The sequence below is a fragment of the Megalops cyprinoides genome, chromosome 14 (genome assembly GCF_013368585.1).
Source record: "Megalops cyprinoides isolate fMegCyp1 chromosome 14, fMegCyp1.pri, whole genome shotgun sequence".
In the NCBI taxonomy this organism is placed as follows: Eukaryota; Metazoa; Chordata; class Actinopteri; order Elopiformes; family Megalopidae; genus Megalops; species Megalops cyprinoides.
Window position 1 is genome coordinate 13,395,579 of NC_050596.1, and position 19,516 is coordinate 13,415,094.

Here is a 19,516-nt window from a genome sequence, read left to right on the forward strand (position 1 = left end):
TGACCCCCTGCAAACAGCACAACACGTCTATTTTTATTCATGACCACTTCCTCTTTATCTCTGTGCTCAAGCATGTATGTAACAAACAAGAAACTGATTCTGTCCCACATGATCACTTCTACACAAAATAATGCACTGTATTCATCCATTCTACTGCATTAGCTGCGATCATGCATCTGCTGTAATTATATTCATAGAAAAAACAATTAACAAAGTGGTGTTAGCTGGGGTATGTGTGGGAGGCTGGTGCAGGGGGTCTGTGTGAGAGGAGAGAACGTCTTCTGTTGCCTTGCAGAACGGAATAATAATGATATTTGAAGGATGCAGGGACTGCTGAACATAACGGGGATTTGTACAATAGCTGAAATTTACACTGTCATCGTCTTAATAAATCAAAATATAAAGAACGGTTTGACAGGGTGGATACAGTGGATTTATAGTATGGGGGAAGGTCATTTCCATAATTCCAAAGAGAATATATTTAAGATATGTAAGTTATCCTGATTGAGGGCAGCATGAGCTAAGGGAATGTATACTAAAATGTCCCACTGAGCTGAGTATAGTGACTCCACTATAGTGTCTTCATATCTTATGTGGCCACTTTCCAACATGGGATTGATATTTGGCCTTTTTTTTTTTTTTTTTTGGTGATTTCATTTCCCCTTCATACAACTGAATCTGTAAACATGGTTAAGAGCCCAGCCTGGACACGCCACTGCAGACAGCAGGTGGGAGGAAGACCTGTCGCTTGTCCTTCCAAATAGAGTTTCCTTCTATTATTGGACAATTTCCTGTCCTGCAGGCAAATGGATTTAAAAAAGACCCTGACAGAACTGCCTTGTGTTACACAATAAGGACAATATACAAGGTTCCAGACTGTTATCTGCCTCGGATTAATGGGGTATTGTCAAGAGAATGACTGCCGTCTGGTATTGTGTTGATTTTCCAATAAAGCAGCATTTCACATTATTAAAACAATATTAATATCATCATCAGCATCATCATCATCATGTCACCATTTATTTTCAAGTAACCTTCCGCCTGGCACCTTTTGATTTCAAACACAGACTGAGGTTATCCCAATTCCCAAATCCCAATCCATCAGGACAGGTCTGATTATTCATTTTATTATGATGCGTTAGGCATTAGGTAATTGTTTGGAAACAAAACCGGGTTGTAAATTCCCACGTTCTATATGACAGCACGTTGTTTCGTTCCTCCGATAGACGTCAAACTTGTCTGCATCGTTTTACTGTCGATTCAAGATGCGTCGCCCGTACGTGTCCCCCTGGCGGAGCTCTGCTATAAAGCCGATTTCTTGGCGGCGATTTATTATTACTATTAAAATTATTATTACCATCTGAAAGTTTAAAGATTTTAGCGTTCGCGTGTCCAGCTAATGGCTTATCTTGCCGCACCTGAGACATTCGGTGCTCTAAGAGAAGCGAACGGAGGAGAAGAGAAGTCATGGTGCAGACGCGTCCGTGCATCAGTGAAAAACGAACCTTTCTCAAATGATCAGTTTACTTCACGCCTAGAAATAACCTTTAGCATTACTCAACCCTCAGAGGATAAGGCCCGGTGGAAGAAGCCTCGGGATTTCCTGCTGAGGATCTGCGGCTGTACGTCGGCTTATGGAACGACGTGTATTGTTTGAGCCTCTCCACCAGTTGGAATCAGGGTTGGTAATCGCTGGAATTTTTTGAAATTTCCATTTTAAAAATCCGCTATAAACTGAAATAAAGGTAAAGGCTAAATGACAGGTACGTAAACGCATGGTGAATCCAAGCCCAATCCAGCAACAAGTTTAAGACGCTGAATTCGCGCACACGATCCATTTAATATCGCCCCGAAAGCTTAAACTGTTGCGGTACCTGTAGAGGGCTCGGAGAACAGTTCAGATAAGTTGGTTAGTTCGATGCAATGATACATTCATTGGCAGGACTGGAAGTGATCACAGCCGATGGGTGCGCGAGTTCGCTTCAGCATTTTAGATAAAATCATCCGTCATTACACATTAAGTTCACACGCGCCAGTTGTAGACTGTATTAAGTTTCTTTCCTCCCCTGCTTTAGCAGTATCTCGAATGGTCGTAATTTTATTATTTTACAGGGTTTATATTGCGATTTATCTGTTTGCGGGTGCCTGTGCCGTAGTAAACAAGGAAAACGCGTTTTCAATAATGAAGATCCCAAGCAAGTCGAATTCACCTTAGCGAAAGCCAACCATTTGTCACTTGAATATGATCAGCGCGGATCAGTACCGGTCTTACCTCATTTCAAAAGTGGGTGTGTCAGTTCGGGGCAAAGAGAGTGCATCCACTCGGAATAGCTGGGTCGTCTCCCGGTAAGTGGCGTGATAAGCCTCTAGATTGATTACCTGTCGGTTTTATGGGACAATTGGACCTGCAGTGAAGTATAAAATTTCATCTTTCCACACGGAGATGGAAAATATCGGCGCCATTTCGGGGCTTTTTGTGTGTCAGTGCATTTAAAGTAAATCTAATGCGTTATCTTCTACTCATGTCATCGATGATCCACTTTATAGAATGCTCTTTCTGGAATATACACTGCTATATAGCAAGAAAATATAGCGGAAATATTGACTACTGAAAAGGGATCACGACACTGTGATCTAAACTTGATAGATTTATTAAGTGTTTTTACTTGTAGTTGGTCTTTGATATACTGTATGCGAATCTGTTGTCTGTGTTTTGTAGAAATGGCTCTGGCCATTTGGTGCTGGCTCTGGTTCAGCTGATTCAAACCCCTGTGTACTTTTGATGCCAAGGAAGGTCACTTTCATTTTAAGTGTAAGCAGTCTGAGTAGTTCTCTTTTTTTCTTTGTCAGCACACAGCCTTTGGCAGATCCCTTTAATACACTAGTATTACAAGAATTTGATTGTAGAGCAGACAGATTCTGTTTTCCTGTTTGTGTGTAATAATAGCCGAGTGATGCATATTAGGAAAAAAAATTCTGGCAGAGTTCTGTCTCCTTGATTGTGGAAGCAACAGCAGGCTGCTGGGTGGCTGCAGGCTTCTGAGGGTGAACTTTGACCTCCTGCAACCTCATTGCCTGCCTTCTCTCGCTCACGTTCCTTGCTCTGTCTCTCTCTCTCTCTCTCTCTTTCAGTTTGACACTGCCTTGGTGCATGCCCTGACATGCTGAGAGGGAGGGGAGGAGAACAAGGAGGACAAGAAAGACCGGAGAGCAGCTGAGAGAGAGAGGGAAGGAAGGAAGGAAGGAGGGTCTTCTGAGAGAGAGAGAGAGAGAGAGCTAGAGAGATTGTTTGTGAGGGAGGAGGGAATTCTCTCTGAGGCTGTAGAACAGTAGAGTGACTTGCCGGACAAAAAAAAAAAAAAAACTTTGAGGAAAGAAAGGAGAAAGAGCGAGTGAAACGAAGGAGAGAGAGTGAGACGTTCAGAACGCAGAAGGGAATGTAGTGAACACAGGCTGGCAAGAGGAAGAAAATGAAACAAAGCGATTACTATCTGTGAGAAAGCGCTCGTGGCCGCCTCTATCTCACACACACACACACACACATACAGGAAGAACAGAAGGCTGGGGAATCAGGAGGGATCCTGTAGGAAGCACTTCTTTTGGATGTGCCTTTTTTTATTGACTCTGGGGACACGGGTGCGGCTGCTGGAGGTCTACATCGTCCTCGGTCACCTGCTGAGAGGGCTGTGATGTCTCCACATGTCAGACTGTGAGTCCTCAGCCCCTCACACAGATTCATTCACACCCCGGCTCTCTGGAGCGCCGGTGTGGACAGACAGACCCACACGGACCAGAAGGACTGTTCCCCGCCGCCGCCGCGATTGTAGCGACGGAGGGGGTCCCCTCTGGGGAGCGGGCTCGCGGGGTGCCGCTTGCGGGACACCGACGCCGTGGGTGAGCAGGGGCCGGAGGATGGGCGGCGGGGTTCTCAGGCTGCGCGGCTCCCGGGGGGACCGATGAGTAGCGGGAGCCTCCCCCAGGGCCGGCGCTTCCACTGCCGGGAGTGGGCCCTGGGGAAGCTGCGGCGCTGGCTGGACGGCCGCTGCGCGGGGGTCCTGGTGACGGGCGGCCCCGGCGCGGGGAAGACGGCCCTGTGCGCGGAGGTGGCGCGGCCCGCCTCGGACGCCGGGCTCGGGGCGGGACTGGCGCCCCGCTGCCTGGCATCCCACTTCTGCCAGAGGGAGGACGAGAGGACCGTGTCGGTGTGGAGGTTCGTGCTGGGCGTGGTGGAGCAGCTGCGGCGCAGCCCCCTCCTCCCGCCGGCTTACGCCGAAGCCCTGGACGCTCCCGCCGTCGCCTGCACCCTGGAGCCGCTGCAGTGCCAGCGGGACCCTGACGAAACCTTCAAAAGGTCTCTACTTCTCCTTGTTTGTCTGTCAGGCAATGTACAGCACCTACAAATGTTTCCTAAAGATGTGTTGAACTATTTGGGGTTAGACTTTGTGAAAGGAGTATTAAACAGAGCTTCAAGTTTCCCCATTGCATTACATTGCATTATGATTCTTTACAGTATTTGTGTGTTTAGCAGTTGGCCTTTGTCTAGGGTGACTTTCATAGCTTACATTTCTGCATATTATTTGTTTGTACAGCTGGGTATTTTCTGAAGCAATTCAGGTTAAGTGCATGGCTTGAGGGCACAACAGCAGCGCCCCACCTGAGAACTGAACCCACAAGCTCAGTTTCTAAACCACTAAGCCAACTTGCTGCCCTGTGGCACCATTACTTACCTGAGGCTGATAATTACCTTGCCAAATATGTCCAAATGTGTGATTTATTCCTAGCTAAAGGCTCGTCAAGGCCTGTAACATACGCCCAGATATGTACGTCTGCGTGTGTCTGCTGTGAGTGTTGGTGGTGATATGAACATTCAGGGCCTGTAAAATCGCAGGAAAAGGCAATTGTTTCTACTTCCTTGCTCGCGTGGTCTTTTGCCTCAGTGAGGCAGCTTTTGTGCTAGGCACGGCTGTTGGAGCGCTTATTTACAAATACCTCGGGCTTGTAACACAGTGTTAAAAAAGAAAAATGACACAGCCTCAGTCAGCAGTGGAGGCGGTGCAAGGTTAAAGACCTGCCGAATTTGTCCCCGCCCTCCGTTCCACTCCCGCATAGTTTCTCCCGCTGTGATGTTTGCCCTGTCAGGCGGCCCTGCTCGCACTCCATTCGCAGCTCACGCTGTTTCCTGGTCTGATACGTAGGCCCTGCCTTCCCCGTTACTGTCCGACTGACCTAAAACTGTTATAGTACGGAAAGCCATTTGTCCTATAGTGTCAGCACAGCTTTGCCCTGAGCTGATGTTTGAAGCTACTGGGGAGCTACTGTGATGTACCGAAAAGTGCTGGGTGGCATTGTAGCAGAACTCGTGACCGAAAGGTTGCAGGTTTGATTCCCTACGGGGACACTGCTGCTGTACCCTTGGGCAAGGCACTTGGCCTACAATTGCCTCAGTAAATATCCAGCTGTATAAGTGGATAACATTGTAAAAATCTGTAATTGACGTAAGTCACTCTGGATAAGAGCGTCTGCTAAATGCCGGTAATGTAATGCTGGAGACCCTCAATTAGAAACAAGACAAGCAGTGGCTCAGTTTAGAAATTTGTAGCTTTTTTTCCAGTTTCTATACCATGAAGCAGACTTTTACGAAGGAAGACTGAAGGAAACTTATAAAGCTGAGTTTGTCCACATTCACACATCGTGCATCCTCTAATCCATGAATACAGATGGATAGTGGATGAAACCCCAGAATTCTGATTCACTCACTCTAGAGTCTGGGGTTCTAACCATCACAGAGGACTCCTGCTACAGCCCCGTCCCCGAGTCGGCAGGGTCCGTTTTTTTGTTGTTTTTTTTTTTCCACTGTGTCAGTGACTGCATGATAATCAGCTTGATCAGTGACGGAAGCCAGCTGCAGAACCCTGACAGCTGTGATTACTGTTTCCTGGAGTTGCCATACCGCTTGCTCTCTCCGCCGCAAGCCCGCAGTACACAGCAGAAATATGGAGTCTGCTAAACCACTTCAGCACCTTGCCGTGAGCTGCGTTAAAAAGGGAGCTGCCTACACATCTATATCTCTGATCCCATGAGCACTGGCCAGAGCTTGCTGTTTATTTTACATGCGGTTTTATGGTGCATTTTGGATTCTGTGGTCTAGTGACTGATATATGGGAGTATACTTGGCTTCCCTTTTCCAGAAAGGTTGCAGAAGTTAACTTGTGGTAGGGCTTGAATAGTGTTATGCTCACACTCACTGGTGTGGGAGTGTTGTTAGCCTGGTCTCACACTGTTGCTCATTTAACATGGATGGATACACTCATGTTCTATTGTGCTGGAGGTCACTCTGGATAAGAGCATCTGCTAATTTAACATAACGTCATATAATGTGATGTAACCTCGAAGTGGGTCGGGGAGGCATTCCATGTACTCCGCAGCGGTTTATTTTTTTACTCTTCCGTAACTCTGCTGATGGGGCCAGGAGGGCAGAGATCAGAGTCCCGACCGGCTCCTGTGTGCCCAGGGTGGAGCAGGAAATCCCAGGGCTTCTTTTGGCCTGACTCACAACGCCAGCTTCCGCATGGAAAAGAGGGCACGAGGGAGGGCGCCTGGCCAAACCCAGAGGGCTCCCTCCACTTCTCCCAGGCTTAGCACTGCAGAGTGGAACCTGTGCCCTTGCTGTTACAATACAAGACTTACCTCTTATATTCCTTCACTCATCCAGCTATAAGGATGTTAGGATGTTCACATGAATGTGTATTATTTTCCCTTGTGGCTTCCAGCTGTTGCCATGTCCTCTGTTTAATTGTTGACATTTTAAAACCCATAGAATCAACCCGCTGTCCCTCCTAGCGGATGCTCTGACGCGCTCCTCTAACCTTCAATTCCCCGTCCCTCCTGCAGGGCGGTGCTGTTGCCCCTGCAGGAAATCCCCCCTCCGGCCCACCGGCTCTTCCTGCTGGTGGACTCCCTGGACTCGGGGTTCCTGACGGGGGCTGGATCGGGGATGAGCGGCTCCATCGCCGAGCTCCTGTCCAGCCACCAGCAGCTGCTCCCCGGCTGGCTGCTCCTCGTCTGCTCCGCGCGGCGGCAGAACCGCGCCGTCTGCAAGATGTTCTCAGGTAGGATGGCGCAACCAGCCCCCGACTCAATGCGGCATGTGGCGGCAGTGTAGCGTAGTGGGTAAGGAGCAGGGCTTGTAACCGAAAGGTTGCCGGTCCGATTCCCAACTTGGGCACTGCCGTTGTACCCTTGGGCAAGGTACTTAACCCACAGCAGCTTCAATAAGTAGCCAGCTGTATAAATGCATAACATGTAAAAACCTATGTAAGTTGCTCTGGATAAGAGTGTCCGCTAAATGACAGTAACATAATGTAATGTAATGCTGACCCCCCTGAGGTGCCCCCCAGCAATGTGCTGTCTGATTGTGTGTTTGCCTGCGGAGGAGAAAGAGGCCTACAGATCCCTCATTCACTCGTTCACTCATTTACTGAGCGGCTCCTGCAGTAACAGCTCTACCACTAGAGGTGCTAGGAGTGGAGGGGCCAGAAAAGTAGCCGTAGCCGGCGCAAGGAGTGCCTGCTCGGTTCTCCCTGCGGCCTGTCTGAGATGTGACTGCCTTGAACTAGCGGCTCATCGTTTTACGGAATGGAGATCTCATCCCTCCATTCCACTGAGCTCTTCTCTGCTCCTCGCCGAACAAAAAAAAAAACCGCCTCGGATCTTTGCCGGTACTGCTGCCCACATTGTACGAAATTAGCATGTTTGATTTAAAATGAACTTCCCACACAGCTGTTCCTGGAGAATTGGTGACATCTGAGGGCTGATCTGCTTCTGAAGCGATTTCCGGGAGGGGGGGGGGTGAAAACTCACACACATTAAAACCTGATTGCTGTAAGCTCAGTGTTTAGTATGCCAGGATAATGCGAGCGGAAACAAAAAAATATATATTTACAAGGGGCAGAACCAACAGCGCAGGAAAACGATGCAATTTAGATATAAAAGCACGGTATAATTCCGCTAATGGGATGAAGTCATTACCGTTGCCATGTTTTTGACTGATCCGTGACTCATTTGTGGTGAAAGCCGTGCTGCTTTCTGTCACTCCTGGCTGCTGTGTTTCCTCTCATGCCACTGCGTTACTGTAACCGACTTAAATAAATATGTTTCTGCAAAGACGTGCTTCTCTCCTGCCTCCCCCAGCATCCCTGTTGCTTGTGTCTCATCTCTTATTTTGGTAACAGCTTCTACGTTGTGGAAGAGTGGGATGTTCTTCCACATTCTGTACGGCAGGAGTGTAGCATAGAGATGAGGAGCTGGAGTCGTACACGAAAGGTTGCGGGTTTCATTCCCTGTTGGGGCACTGCTGCTGCGCCCTTGGGCAAGGCACTTAATCTAGAAGTGCCTCAGTAAATATCCAGCTGTGTAAATGGGTAAGATGTAAGAATTGTAAGCTATGTAAGTCTCTCTGGATAAGAGTGTCTGCTAAATGCCAGTAATGTAATGTAATGTAATGCCTGCCTGTGCTCTCCTCTCCTTTGGTCTCTCGAATCCCGCTCTTTCCTCTGTGGCAGGATTCCGTAAGCTGACCCTGGATGACCTTCGCAAGGCGCCGGCGGTGCGCGACGTTCAGCAGTACATTCTGCGCCGCCTGGACCAGGAGGGGGCGCTGCGGAGGCAGCTGACGCCAGAGACGGCCGACATGCTCAACCTGCTGCACATCAAGAGCGGCGGCTGCTTCCTGTTCCTGGAGCGCGTGCTGGACGGCGTGGCGCGGGGCCTGGTGGCCGTGCGCGAGATCCGCGACATCCCCGGCACCCTCAACGGCCTCTACCTGTGGCTCTGCCAGCGCCTCTTCCCCAAGAGGCTCTTCTCGCTGGTGCGGCCGCTCCTCGACGTCCTGCTGGCGTCGCCGCGCCCGCTGACCCCGGATCAGCTCTACGGGGCCGTCTGGACTCGCGACACCACCCTCGGGCCCGGCGACTTCCAGCGCCGGTTGGAGGCGCTGTCTCCGGTCCTGACGGACGGGCCCGGGGACGCCAAGGTCCTGTTCCACGCCAGCTTCGCCGAGTGGCTGACGGACGTCAAGTACTGTACGCAGAGGTACCTGTGCAGTGTGGAGGAGGGCCACACCATGCTGGCCATGTCCCTGTCCCTGCGGGCGCCGCAGCTGGGGACCGAGGAGGTCTGCCGCCTGGCGGCCCACCTGATCCGCTCGGGCGCGCACGCGGACGACCCCGCCCTGCTGGCGCTGTGGATGGTGTGGAGCGGTGTGCCCTCCATCGGCGGGCCGCCCCCGTCCCCCTCCCGGCCCCCTCCTCCCCCCCCGGTCCTGGTTCAGCGGGACGTCCTGCAGCTGCTGCTGAAGAGCGGGGCGTACCCCCCATCCCGCGGGGGGGTGCACTGCATGGAGGACGGGGAGGGTGTCCCGCGGCAGACGCCGGAGGGGGCAGACTCGGTGCGGTTACTTTTGGACAGCGGGGCGAGCGTCAACCAGGCGGACCCAGCCGATGGGCGCACCCTGCTGGCCGGCGCCGCCCAGACCGGGGCGGGTGATGTGGTCGAGCTGCTGCTGTCCCGCGGGGCCGACCCGGGGATCGGCGACCACCAGGGCCAGACCCCGCTAACGCTGGCTGCCCGGCAGGGCCACGTGAGGGCGCTGCGGGCCCTGCTGGACTGGGCGGGCCGGCGCGGGGCCGAGGGAGCGGCGCTGGTGGACCGGGCGGACAGCGAGGGCTGGACGCCGCTGCGCTCGGCGGCGTGGGGCGGGCACGGCGAGGCGGTGCGCCTCCTGCTGGCCGCTGGGGCCGAGGTGGACGGCTGCGACGGCGAGGGCCGGACGGCGCTGCGGGCGGCCGCCTGGGGGGGCCACGAGGAGATCCTCCGCACCCTGCTGGAGCACGGGGCGCAGGTGGACCGGCCCGACCGCCAGGGCCGCACCCCTCTGATCGCCGCCGCCTACATGGGCCACCAGGAGGCGGTGGAGATCCTGCTGGAGCACGGGGCCCTGGTGGACGTGCAGGACGGGGATGGGCGGACGGCCCTGTCCGTCGCCGCCCTCTGCGTGCCCTCCGCCGCCGGGGGGCGGGGCTACGGCGACGTGGTGAGCCTGCTGCTGGAGAAGGGCGCCGACCCCGCCCACAGGGACCGGGACGGCATGACCCCACTGCTGCTGGCCGCCTACGAGGGCCACGCCGAGGTGGTGGAGCTGCTGCTGGAGGCCGGGGCCGACGTGGACGAGAGCACCGGGCCACGCGGCTCCGCCTCGGCCGCCGTGACGCCGCTGCTGGCCGCCGCCTCCATGGGCCACATGGCGGCGGTGAGCGCCGTGCTCTTCTGGGGCGCGGCGGTGGACGGCATCGACGGGGAGGGCCGCACGGCGCTGAGCCTGGCGGCCGCGCGGGGCAGCGTGGAGGTGGTGCGGGCGCTGCTGGACCGCGGCCTGGACGAGAACCACAAGGACGACATGGGCTGGACGCCGCTGCACGCCGCCGCCTGCGAGGGCCACAGGGGCGTCTGCGCCGCCCTGACGGAGCCGGGCAGCATGGCGCGGGTGGGCGAGCTGGACAACGAGGGCCGCACGCCGCTCATCCTGGCCGCCCAGGAGGGCCACTGCGGCACGGTCAGGCTGCTGCTGGACCGCCGCTCCCCCATTGACCACCGGGCCTACGACGGGCACTCCGCCCTGAGCGCGGCCGCGCTGGAAGGCCAGGCGGAGGTGGCGGAGCTGCTGATGAGGCGCGGCGCCGACACGGACGTGCGCGACGCCGAGGGCCGGCCGCTGCTCTACCTGCTGGTGCTGGAGGGCCGCGTGGACATGGCCGCCCTGCTGATGGAGAAAGGCGGCGTCCCCCTGGAGTCCCGGGACGCAGAGGGCCGCGCGGCGTTGCATGTGGCGGCCTGGCACGGCAGCCTGGAGGCCGCGGAGCTGCTCCTGAGGCGCGGGGCCGATCCCAACGCGCGGGACGGGGAGGGACGCCCGCCCCTGCACTCCGCCGCCTGGAGGGGCCACGCCGAGGTAGCCTGTCTGCTGCTGGAGGCCGGCGGCGCCGACGTGGACCTGGCCTGCCGCCAGCAGGGGGCGACGGCGCTGTGCATCGCCGCTCAGGAGGGGCACGCGGACGTGGTGGCCGTGCTGCTGGAGAAAGGGGCGAACCCGGAGCACGCGGACCAGTACGGCCGGACCCCGGTGAAGGTGGCCGGCAAGAGGGGCCACGCGCGGATCGTCCGGCTCCTGGAGAGCTACGGAGCCAAGCCTTATGCGGGCATCCTGCCCTCCCCACCCTGCGGAAACCCCCCGCCCTTCCAGACCTCCACCCTCAAAACCCACTCCTCGGCCAGTTCGGGGAGCGCCGGGGAGCCGACGCCCAGGGCCCCCGAGGCGCCTCCGGCCTCCGCCTCCCTCTCCTGCTCCCCGGACTCCACGGCCGAGCGCTTCCACTCCACCCAGAGCTCGCAGACCTCGTCCTCCACCTGCCACTCACTGGCCACGGTGCAGACGGTGCCGGCCGACAGCCTGAGCTTCACCCAGCAGATCCAGCAGCACTCTCTGCCCCGCAGCCGTAGCCGCCCCGCCACCCTGCTCCCGCCCGGCTCTGCCTCCAACAGTCTCTATGGCAGCAACCGCAAGCCACGCCCCCAGGCCACCTCCCCTCCCGCAGCCGACCCCCTCATCGAGTCCCCCGCCGCCGCTGCGCTGTCCCATAAGCCCCAAAAAGGCTTCAGCTCGCCGGGAGAAGCCGACTGGCCCGTCAAGCCCAAGACCCCGGATCTGAAGAGCGCGGGGCTGGAGAGAGAGGACAAGAGGCAGGGGAGGTGGAACTCGGTCATGGCCTCTCTGGGGGTGACTCCTGGACAGGACTGCCCCTCCAGACCTCCGAAAACCAGGGAGAGCCCCCTCTTCGGGTACCCCGTCCAGCTGGAGGGCCAAGCCCAGGGAGAGGCGCGGGACGGCCCTCGGAAGAGCTCCCTGTCACCCCCGTTCGGCTTCCCCGTGGGGTCCTCCCCCAGTGCCTTATCCCCGGAGTCTGCCATCCCCCTCACCACCACAGACCCCCAGCTCAACCTGAAGCAGGCCATCAAGCTGCAGTTCGAGGGGCCCACCAGTGCCGCCATATACAAGCGGGAGACGCCGCTCTGAGGTGAGAGCGGTAAGACCATGTTTCCACATTTCATTCTCCGCCCTGGAAAACTCTGCCTCAAAGTTGTCTAGCGCAAAAGCCCACGCAAAGCTGCAACTTAAAAGTGCATCGGAGGGCCAAGGCAGTTACAAAAGACAACGATCTGGCTCTGATATGAAATTCAAATGAGCAGAGCATTGCCTAGCGATGAAGCGCTGACCTTGCAGAGGGAAAAGCTGCTTTCATCTCTTCAGCAGCCAGACCTGCGGAGCCTGATTTATAGGGCTTTCATTTTAAAATGGTGAAGCGCATTTACACTACAGGGCTTTTCACTGGAGGAATGTTAGGCAAGTGACCTTCATTAAGGATACAGCAGCCGGCCAGTTATATCACTTCCATATAGAGTAGAAGGTTGTCTTTACATATGGTACCAGTCAAAAGTGTGGACTCACCTACTCATAGAAGGGTTTTTCCTTATTTTTACTATTTTCCACATTTAAGAATAACAGTAAAAACATCAAAACCATGAATTAACAGAAATGGAATTATGTAATGAGTAAGAGTGTTTAACAAATCAAAACTCAATGTTATGTGTTATGTTCCTCAAAGCACCCAAAAATATTTGTGAAAATTATTTTTTTTTGGAAAGAAATTCATACATAGGCATCAACTTCACTATTTATATTTGTCCAAGAAACAAATTTCAAGCATTAGCATAAATCTTTAGATCAAAATGTCTGTTATTTGTTACATGTTGCCTGTTATTTTAATCAGGTATGTCCAAACTTTTCACTGGTTCTGTAAACTTAAATCTAATTCCATTTTACTAGTAATCAGCAGTGAAAGCCCAGTCATTAACACCGAGTATTCACCAGTAAATATTGTGCTCGATGGTACTTGTAATAAAACCACAAAATGCGTGACTCACATAGGTGGACCTCCTCATGTTTTGAACTTTGCTACACCCAGCAAATTACAGAGGGCAGGCCCACCTGTCTGGGAAAATCCATGGCATGTTAATAACAGGCCTCTTTCTTTCTTAGGTGGGCACGGAGACGCGGCACTCCGAGGAGCAGCCGCTGCACAGGCTAACTGTTCTGAGGTCAGTTTGCCGCTGGCAGGGGAGGGGAGCCGATCCCACCGGCGCTCCGCTCTGCGCCAGCCACGGACGGGAGGAACCCGGAGGACTTGAAAAGACGCACTGTTTACATTCCAGCTTTTTCCCTTTGTCCTCCTGCGAGGAGAGAGCAGCTGTCACCCCCTCCCTCGCCCCAGCCCGCAGGAATTCACTTCTGTTTCAGCCATGGCTTCGTATCGTACTGGAGGAATGACCGAACGAGCAGGGGGGAGGGGATTTTTTTTCTGAGGGAATGGGGGGGGGCTATCGCACACCGTTCCCAGAACAATCAGAAACGGGTGTGCGAGGTGATGACGTGCTTCTCTCTCTTTTTGTTGTTTTGTTTTTTTTTCCGCTTCCTCTAACCCCTGCTCCGGACACAAGCGTTGTGTGAGGGAAGGTCACGGCTGGACACAAGGCTGCACCTGAGTGTGGACAGAGCAGCAGTCGGGCTGGCGGTGCCGCTGTTCGGAGGCGTAGCGGGAATGTTCACCACCATCGATCACGGAGGGGGGAGGCGCTCGTTTGAAATGCCAAAATGGAAACCTCGGGACAGGCTCGGACCTAGAATCGGACGGTGTACTAAAGCCAAAACATTTTTTTTTTTCTGAAATGAATCTGTCAGTCTGTTACCCAGAGCAGTCCTTTTCAGGCGTGATAAAAAAACCTAAACGTGTCAACGTTTTCAAGAATAACAATTATGACGTGCCAAGGTATTTACGGCCTCGACCTTTGTCAGAGGGCCTAGTGTTCGCATTTCACCTGGAATACGACCCGTTATTCTAAGTGTCCACACAATTCTGTCAACATTTGTCTTTAGGAGCGCTGAAGCCAACAGAGGCAATAATGTGCAACCTTATAATCTGTGAAAGGGCTTGAACTCAGGGTTTATGACCAGGGCCATAAATACCTTTGGCCGGGAGTGGAGAGACAAGAGCGGATTATTGGTAATGCCAAAGAGAGTATGGCAGGTCATTTTTATGCCATTATCGAATTTTCCTTGGCTAAATATTAACGCCATGCTCAAATTAAAAAATGTAACTTGAAGAGGTTCTGAATGACTGCGAAACATGCAGGGCCATGGAGACCTGGTGCTGAGCTTAGTGCTATGCTGTGTGTGAGAGAAGATGTGCTTGGAGCTTCTCCTAACTGAAACACTGACTCGGAGGGGGAAGGAGAAAGGGGGGGAGGTGATCGAGTCAGAGTCACGGCAACAGCAGTGGATCGGCGCCGTCGGTGGACAGGAAGCCGCTGTCTCTCAGCGCCAGCTCCTGGAGTGCGTGTGTGTGCGTGGGTTGGTGTGTGTATAGGGGGGATGTGGTGTGGATAATACACAGGGAAGTTTAACATGTCTATAATAGTGCTGGAGCTCAAGAGTGTGCTCCCAGCATGCCTTAGTGATACGTGTAAGGGTGCCGTAGGTCCAGTGCTGTTTTGTATGGAAGAGGCAGAGGTAGAGAGAGTGTCATCAACGACACTCATCAAACATTTGAACAGTGTGACGTGATTGTTTTTTTTTTTCTTTCCTCCTCAGTGGAGGTAGATGGAGATTTGAGGAGGTCTGGGTGATATGGCCACCTTCTGTCCTCAGAATCCAGCACTCTGCCTTACCTGTAAAAATGTCCAGAATTCAGGAGCCTCTGTGCTTGTCCATTCCTGGCCTAATTAGTAGGCGCTCTACAGCCATGTGAAGGATCATTTTATTGCCCTTTAAAGAGCCGCTATGGACTCCAACACGTTAGAACCCAGTCCGACCCCCCCCTTCCTCTCCCAGAGTTAATTCTCTGTACATTATTGACTGACAGGGTTTGGTGCTGCCACTCACACTCATATTAAAGGACCTGAAACAACGACACTGTCATTCAAATGTCTAATGGATGGTTTTGGAATTGATTAACAGCAGAGGGCTATTGGACTGTAAGTCTGTGTACAGGTGAGGTTTGTAGAACTTGCCACACCTGGCGGTTGTCTTGGTGCTGGACAACTTGTCTGCTGAAGTGTAAAGAACTGTGTGTAGAGTCTGGCTTTTTCTGGCTCAGTGTGGCACTGAAGCTGTTCAGAATAACTTGTCTTTATAGTATGTGGATTGCCTGGTCGAGGATGTAGTACAGGCTTGGTGAATAGGATGAGTCATCCATATTAAAATAACTGTATCAGTGCAGGTTTGACCGAAGAAAAAACCACAAGCCGTCTATCACTTGTCTGAGCTGTTTCTCAGATTTTGAAATTGTGATGAAAGGTGAGTCATGTGTTTTTCAGGTGTCTGAAAGAGGTGGCGATGAGATGTGTGTACCGTTAGACGCCCCGATCACATCCTGTCCTGCCACGGAGTGAGTCTAAGCTAGACACATTGCATGCTATCAGTCCAGCACATGTCTTTCAGATTCACTGATCTGTAGCTCATCTGGATGGCCCATCTGCATTCACTGTGCGGACTTTAACAGCCAATCCGCACATAAACCTCAGTTAATTTGTGCACACATCATTATGACCCAAGACAGAGCCCTAGACTGAAACACTGCAAGGAGACTAGTTCATAAACAGATAAGAGCCAGGAACTGTATTGCTGCATTGGTAAGTTTTGTAGGGGTGGTGCTAAAGATGAAGAGAACCTACAAAACAATGTAAATACTTATACCTGTATTAATAAGATAAAGTTTACTAAATGTGTTTTTATACTGTACTGAATGTCCATGTTCATATCCTGTTGATTTAAACATCTTGTTATACAGTAGGTCATGGCCATGAATATTAGTTCAGTTGTGTGTACAAGATGAGAGTGTTGCACAAACATCTCAAAATGCCTGAAGCTCCAGTAGAATCTCTGATAATTTGACCTTGAATCCCACTTGAAACAAAGCAGAGGGCATTTTAATGGCAGTGCCTAGCAGTTGTGTTGGGGGCGATGCACTGACATGCAGGTATGTCTTTAAATGCCAGCCGGGCTTCTCCCATTGTATCTGCATTCCTCATTATCAGGGGCAGGTAGCTGACAGGACAGGTGGAACAGGTCTGGAACAGGTCTGGTGCCCCCCCCCCCCCAGACACACACTTTCTCACGTTTTCACCGATCTCGTTCTCACGCTTGCTCACAGAGTTCTGTACCGGTTGTGGAAGGTGGATCTTGAAAATAAAGCATTGTTGTCACTTCTAATCCCCGTCATGCTCCTGGCAATCATTTGCGGTTAATTTATTACTGATCTGCAGGTGCTCGGTCTGGACTGTAAATTACAGTGCACTATTTCTGTGGTTAAAAAAAACCTGTGAGAATGTGATGGTTCAACAGACACATTGCAGTTAGATCAACAAAGGTGCCTGTAAAAGTGCTCCCGAACTAACAGAAAAGGAAGAAATGTTGGCTGCTTTGGGTTTACCACGTCTTCTGTGGACATTTATTTTAAAGATGCAAAAAATCCCAGCAAACCACAATTCAAGCTCCTGTGCCAAAGCTGGCACAGATCTGATATAGCACGTAGCTGCATGCTGATTGTCTTGGACAGAGCACAGGTGTCATTTTGATTCAGCCGCACGTCGAAAACAGTCCTTTGGTGTTGCATTGTGGGGTGGGGTGGGGTGGGGGGGTGTAGGGGGGCTGTGGGAAAGCACTGAATTTGGGGGAAAGTGTAAAGCCATCTGTTCCTCATACAGTGCTGCTGTAATGTGGGAAATGATGGGTCCATTCCGAAATTCTGTGACAATCAGTGCGGATGACTGACAGTATGGTGAAGATTCTAGAGTTCTCACAGGAGGGTCCAGAGCCTGGTGACACATTTCAGTCCATATTTTACTTCACTCTGTCTCATCTGACAGCAAGCCAGAGAGGACGCCACACTACAGCACAGGGTCTGCTTTGTTCCAAACTGGTCTGGCCAATCAGAGGGTGTTTGTCCAGAATGCCTTGAGTCTAAGCTTTCAGTAATGCTGTGCTGGATATACAGTATGTTATTTTGTGGCCTCTAGAAATACAGTGCACTCAAGGCAACCTGTTAAAACCTATACCGATTACAGAGGAAAAGAGAGAGATGTGAAAATGAATCTCCCTTTAACCTCTTTTTAAGCATCAAATCAAAGTATGCCAATCATACTTGATATTTAATAAACTTTCTGAAGGGACAGAATATGTACCTGTCTGTGTGTATGTCTTTGAGTGTGTGTGTGTGTGTGTGTAGGTTTCTGTGAGGCTGATCTCACTCTGATTACAGTACACAATGTGGTGCGTAATGAATTGGTTCATTAGAAACTTCACACAAACAACACAAACTTTTTCCATGCGAGTTTACAGGAAGGCCCTCATGAAGTTTCGTTTTTTATTCTGACACCTGCTGGTCATATTGCAAATTACTTTTAATTTGTTGACAGTAGACCCACTTTTTAGTATACAGTCAAGAGGGTGGGGTCATCTGACCATGCAAGTGAGGTTCAGTGCCCAGAGGAAGAAAGGACTAGCACATCATGCTTATTACAAGTATGACTTAATGGAGGCAAAATACTGAATTTCAATACAAACACTCAACATGCAGACACACCGCAAAGAAACTTCACTTGAGATTCAAGTAATTCTCTGACCTGATACTGGAATGAAATAATTTAATTCAAGTCTCTTGTGCCCGGCATCAAGGTTTACTTCCGCAGTGACTGTAAATAGCTCCCATTTGCCAGCTATCGCTGAGTGTCTCATTTGTAGCGGAAGATCTTGATGCAGTGGTGCATGCTGTCTGACACCACCAGGTGCCCCTCGGGCAGGAGGGTCAGGCCCCGGGGGCTGCTCAGGCCCTGTGTTATGACGGGCCGCCCCATGCCCCGGGCAGGGTACATGACCACCCGGTGCTCCTCGGCCCAGTCGGCCACCAGGACGTCCCCGTCGCGGTCGATGCAGATGCCCCAGGGGCAGGAGAGGAGGGGCCCCATGCCGGAGCACACGCCCAGGATGCGGATCGTGCTCCAGCCAGGCTCCAGCACTTTGACGCAGGGCTCGCGGCCCGTCTCGCTGCCCCGCTCCGACACGGCCACCAGCCCCGTGGTGGGGCTGGCCGCCACCAGGTAGGGCCTGTGGAAGCCCGGGACGACGGTGCGCTCCAGCTTGGAGCCCGTCTTCGGGTCCAGCTTTAGGGCGGTCAGGGTGCCGCGTCGGATGTCGGCCACGAGGAACTCGTCTAGGTGGGTGACAGTGACGCCCCTGGGTGCCTCCAGCTCGTCCCGGGCCCCCCCGCCTGGCCCGCCGAAAGTCTGCAGGGGCCGTCCATGCCTGTTGAAGATGAGAAGGGCTCGCTCGGCAGCGCAGCTTAGCGCGATCAGGCCCTTGGCGTTGACCGCAATGTCGAAGTAGTTCCGGCAGCGGCGGGCCGAGCCCTCTGTGGCGGCGGAGGTCACCTGCTGCAGGATGTTCCCCCGGGCGTCGGTCACCTGCAGGCGGGCGTTCCCGCTGTCCACCACAAAGAGCTGGCCCTGGGGCGTGGCGTGGACGCCACTGGGCAGGGTGAACTCCGCCCGGCCCGAGCCCTGCTTCCCAAATTGCCGCACCAGACGCCCCTCCTCCGGCAGGTGCGGCTCGCCCTCATCCTCCTCCATCAGGGTGGAGGGCGCTCTGTCCCCCCTCCCTCCTTCTCCCTCCTGCGGTGCCCTGCTTGAGCGCAGGCCCCTCCCGTCCTGCTTGGGGACGCTGGAAAGTGGCACCTCTATGACGGACATGGAGAGGGACCGGCACACCCGGCCGTCTTCACCGGCCGCGCTCTCTCTGTGGCCCTCGCAGGAGAGGGTCCTGCCGGGGCCAGGCCCCCGGGGCCCCCGCCCCAGGATCGGGGAGGCGGAAGAGAGGCGGCTCCGGTTGACCCTCCACACCCCCTGCCGCTCCCTCTTGCCTCCGTCGATCAGAGGCGGGTTCCTCCGGGACAGGTCCGCTGTCGATCTGGAGAGGCGCGTGTCCCGGGCTAGTTGGGAGTTGCTGTAGTCCCGGGGAGAGCTGACGATGAAGGTGTAGCAGGAGTCCAGGCTGTCTGTTGGCGAGGGGGCCCTCCCTGCCTCGCCGGGCGTTCCGAGGGGGTGTTCGTCCGAGGACAGGCTCAGGCGCGAGTGAGGGCGGTCTCGGGGGGACAGGTCCCTGTAGCTGGGTTCTCGGGGACTGTTCTTAGGAGAGGCTAATATTCCATGGTTGTACCTGCTGATCCCACCTGTGGAGTCCTGACTCTGCCTCACTCCCCCTCGGTCTCTGTCAGAGCGGTTAGGCCGCCAGCGCTGGCTGTCTAACTCTAGTCTGCCACCTACTGGGGAAGCAGAGGATTTCCGGCCCGGCTGC

The 19,516-nt window shown here is 53.6% G+C and overlaps 1 protein-coding gene across 1 annotated transcript; it reads left to right on the plus strand.

Moving 5' to 3' along the window:
• The first annotated feature begins 3,261 nt into the window (after nucleotides 1–3,261).
• LOC118789049 (ankyrin repeat domain-containing protein 50-like) lies at nucleotides 3,262–14,809 on the plus strand. The gene is made up of 4 exons (XM_036545344.1): nucleotides 3,262–4,351; nucleotides 6,892–7,109; nucleotides 8,562–12,137; nucleotides 13,151–14,809. Exons 1-3 carry the CDS (start codon nucleotides 3,957–3,959, stop codon nucleotides 12,125–12,127), a joined length of 4,179 nt encoding a protein of 1,392 aa, XP_036401237.1. The 5' UTR covers nucleotides 3,262–3,956; the 3' UTR covers nucleotides 12,128–12,137; nucleotides 13,151–14,809.
• The last annotated feature ends 4,707 nt before the right edge of the window (nucleotides 14,810–19,516 follow it).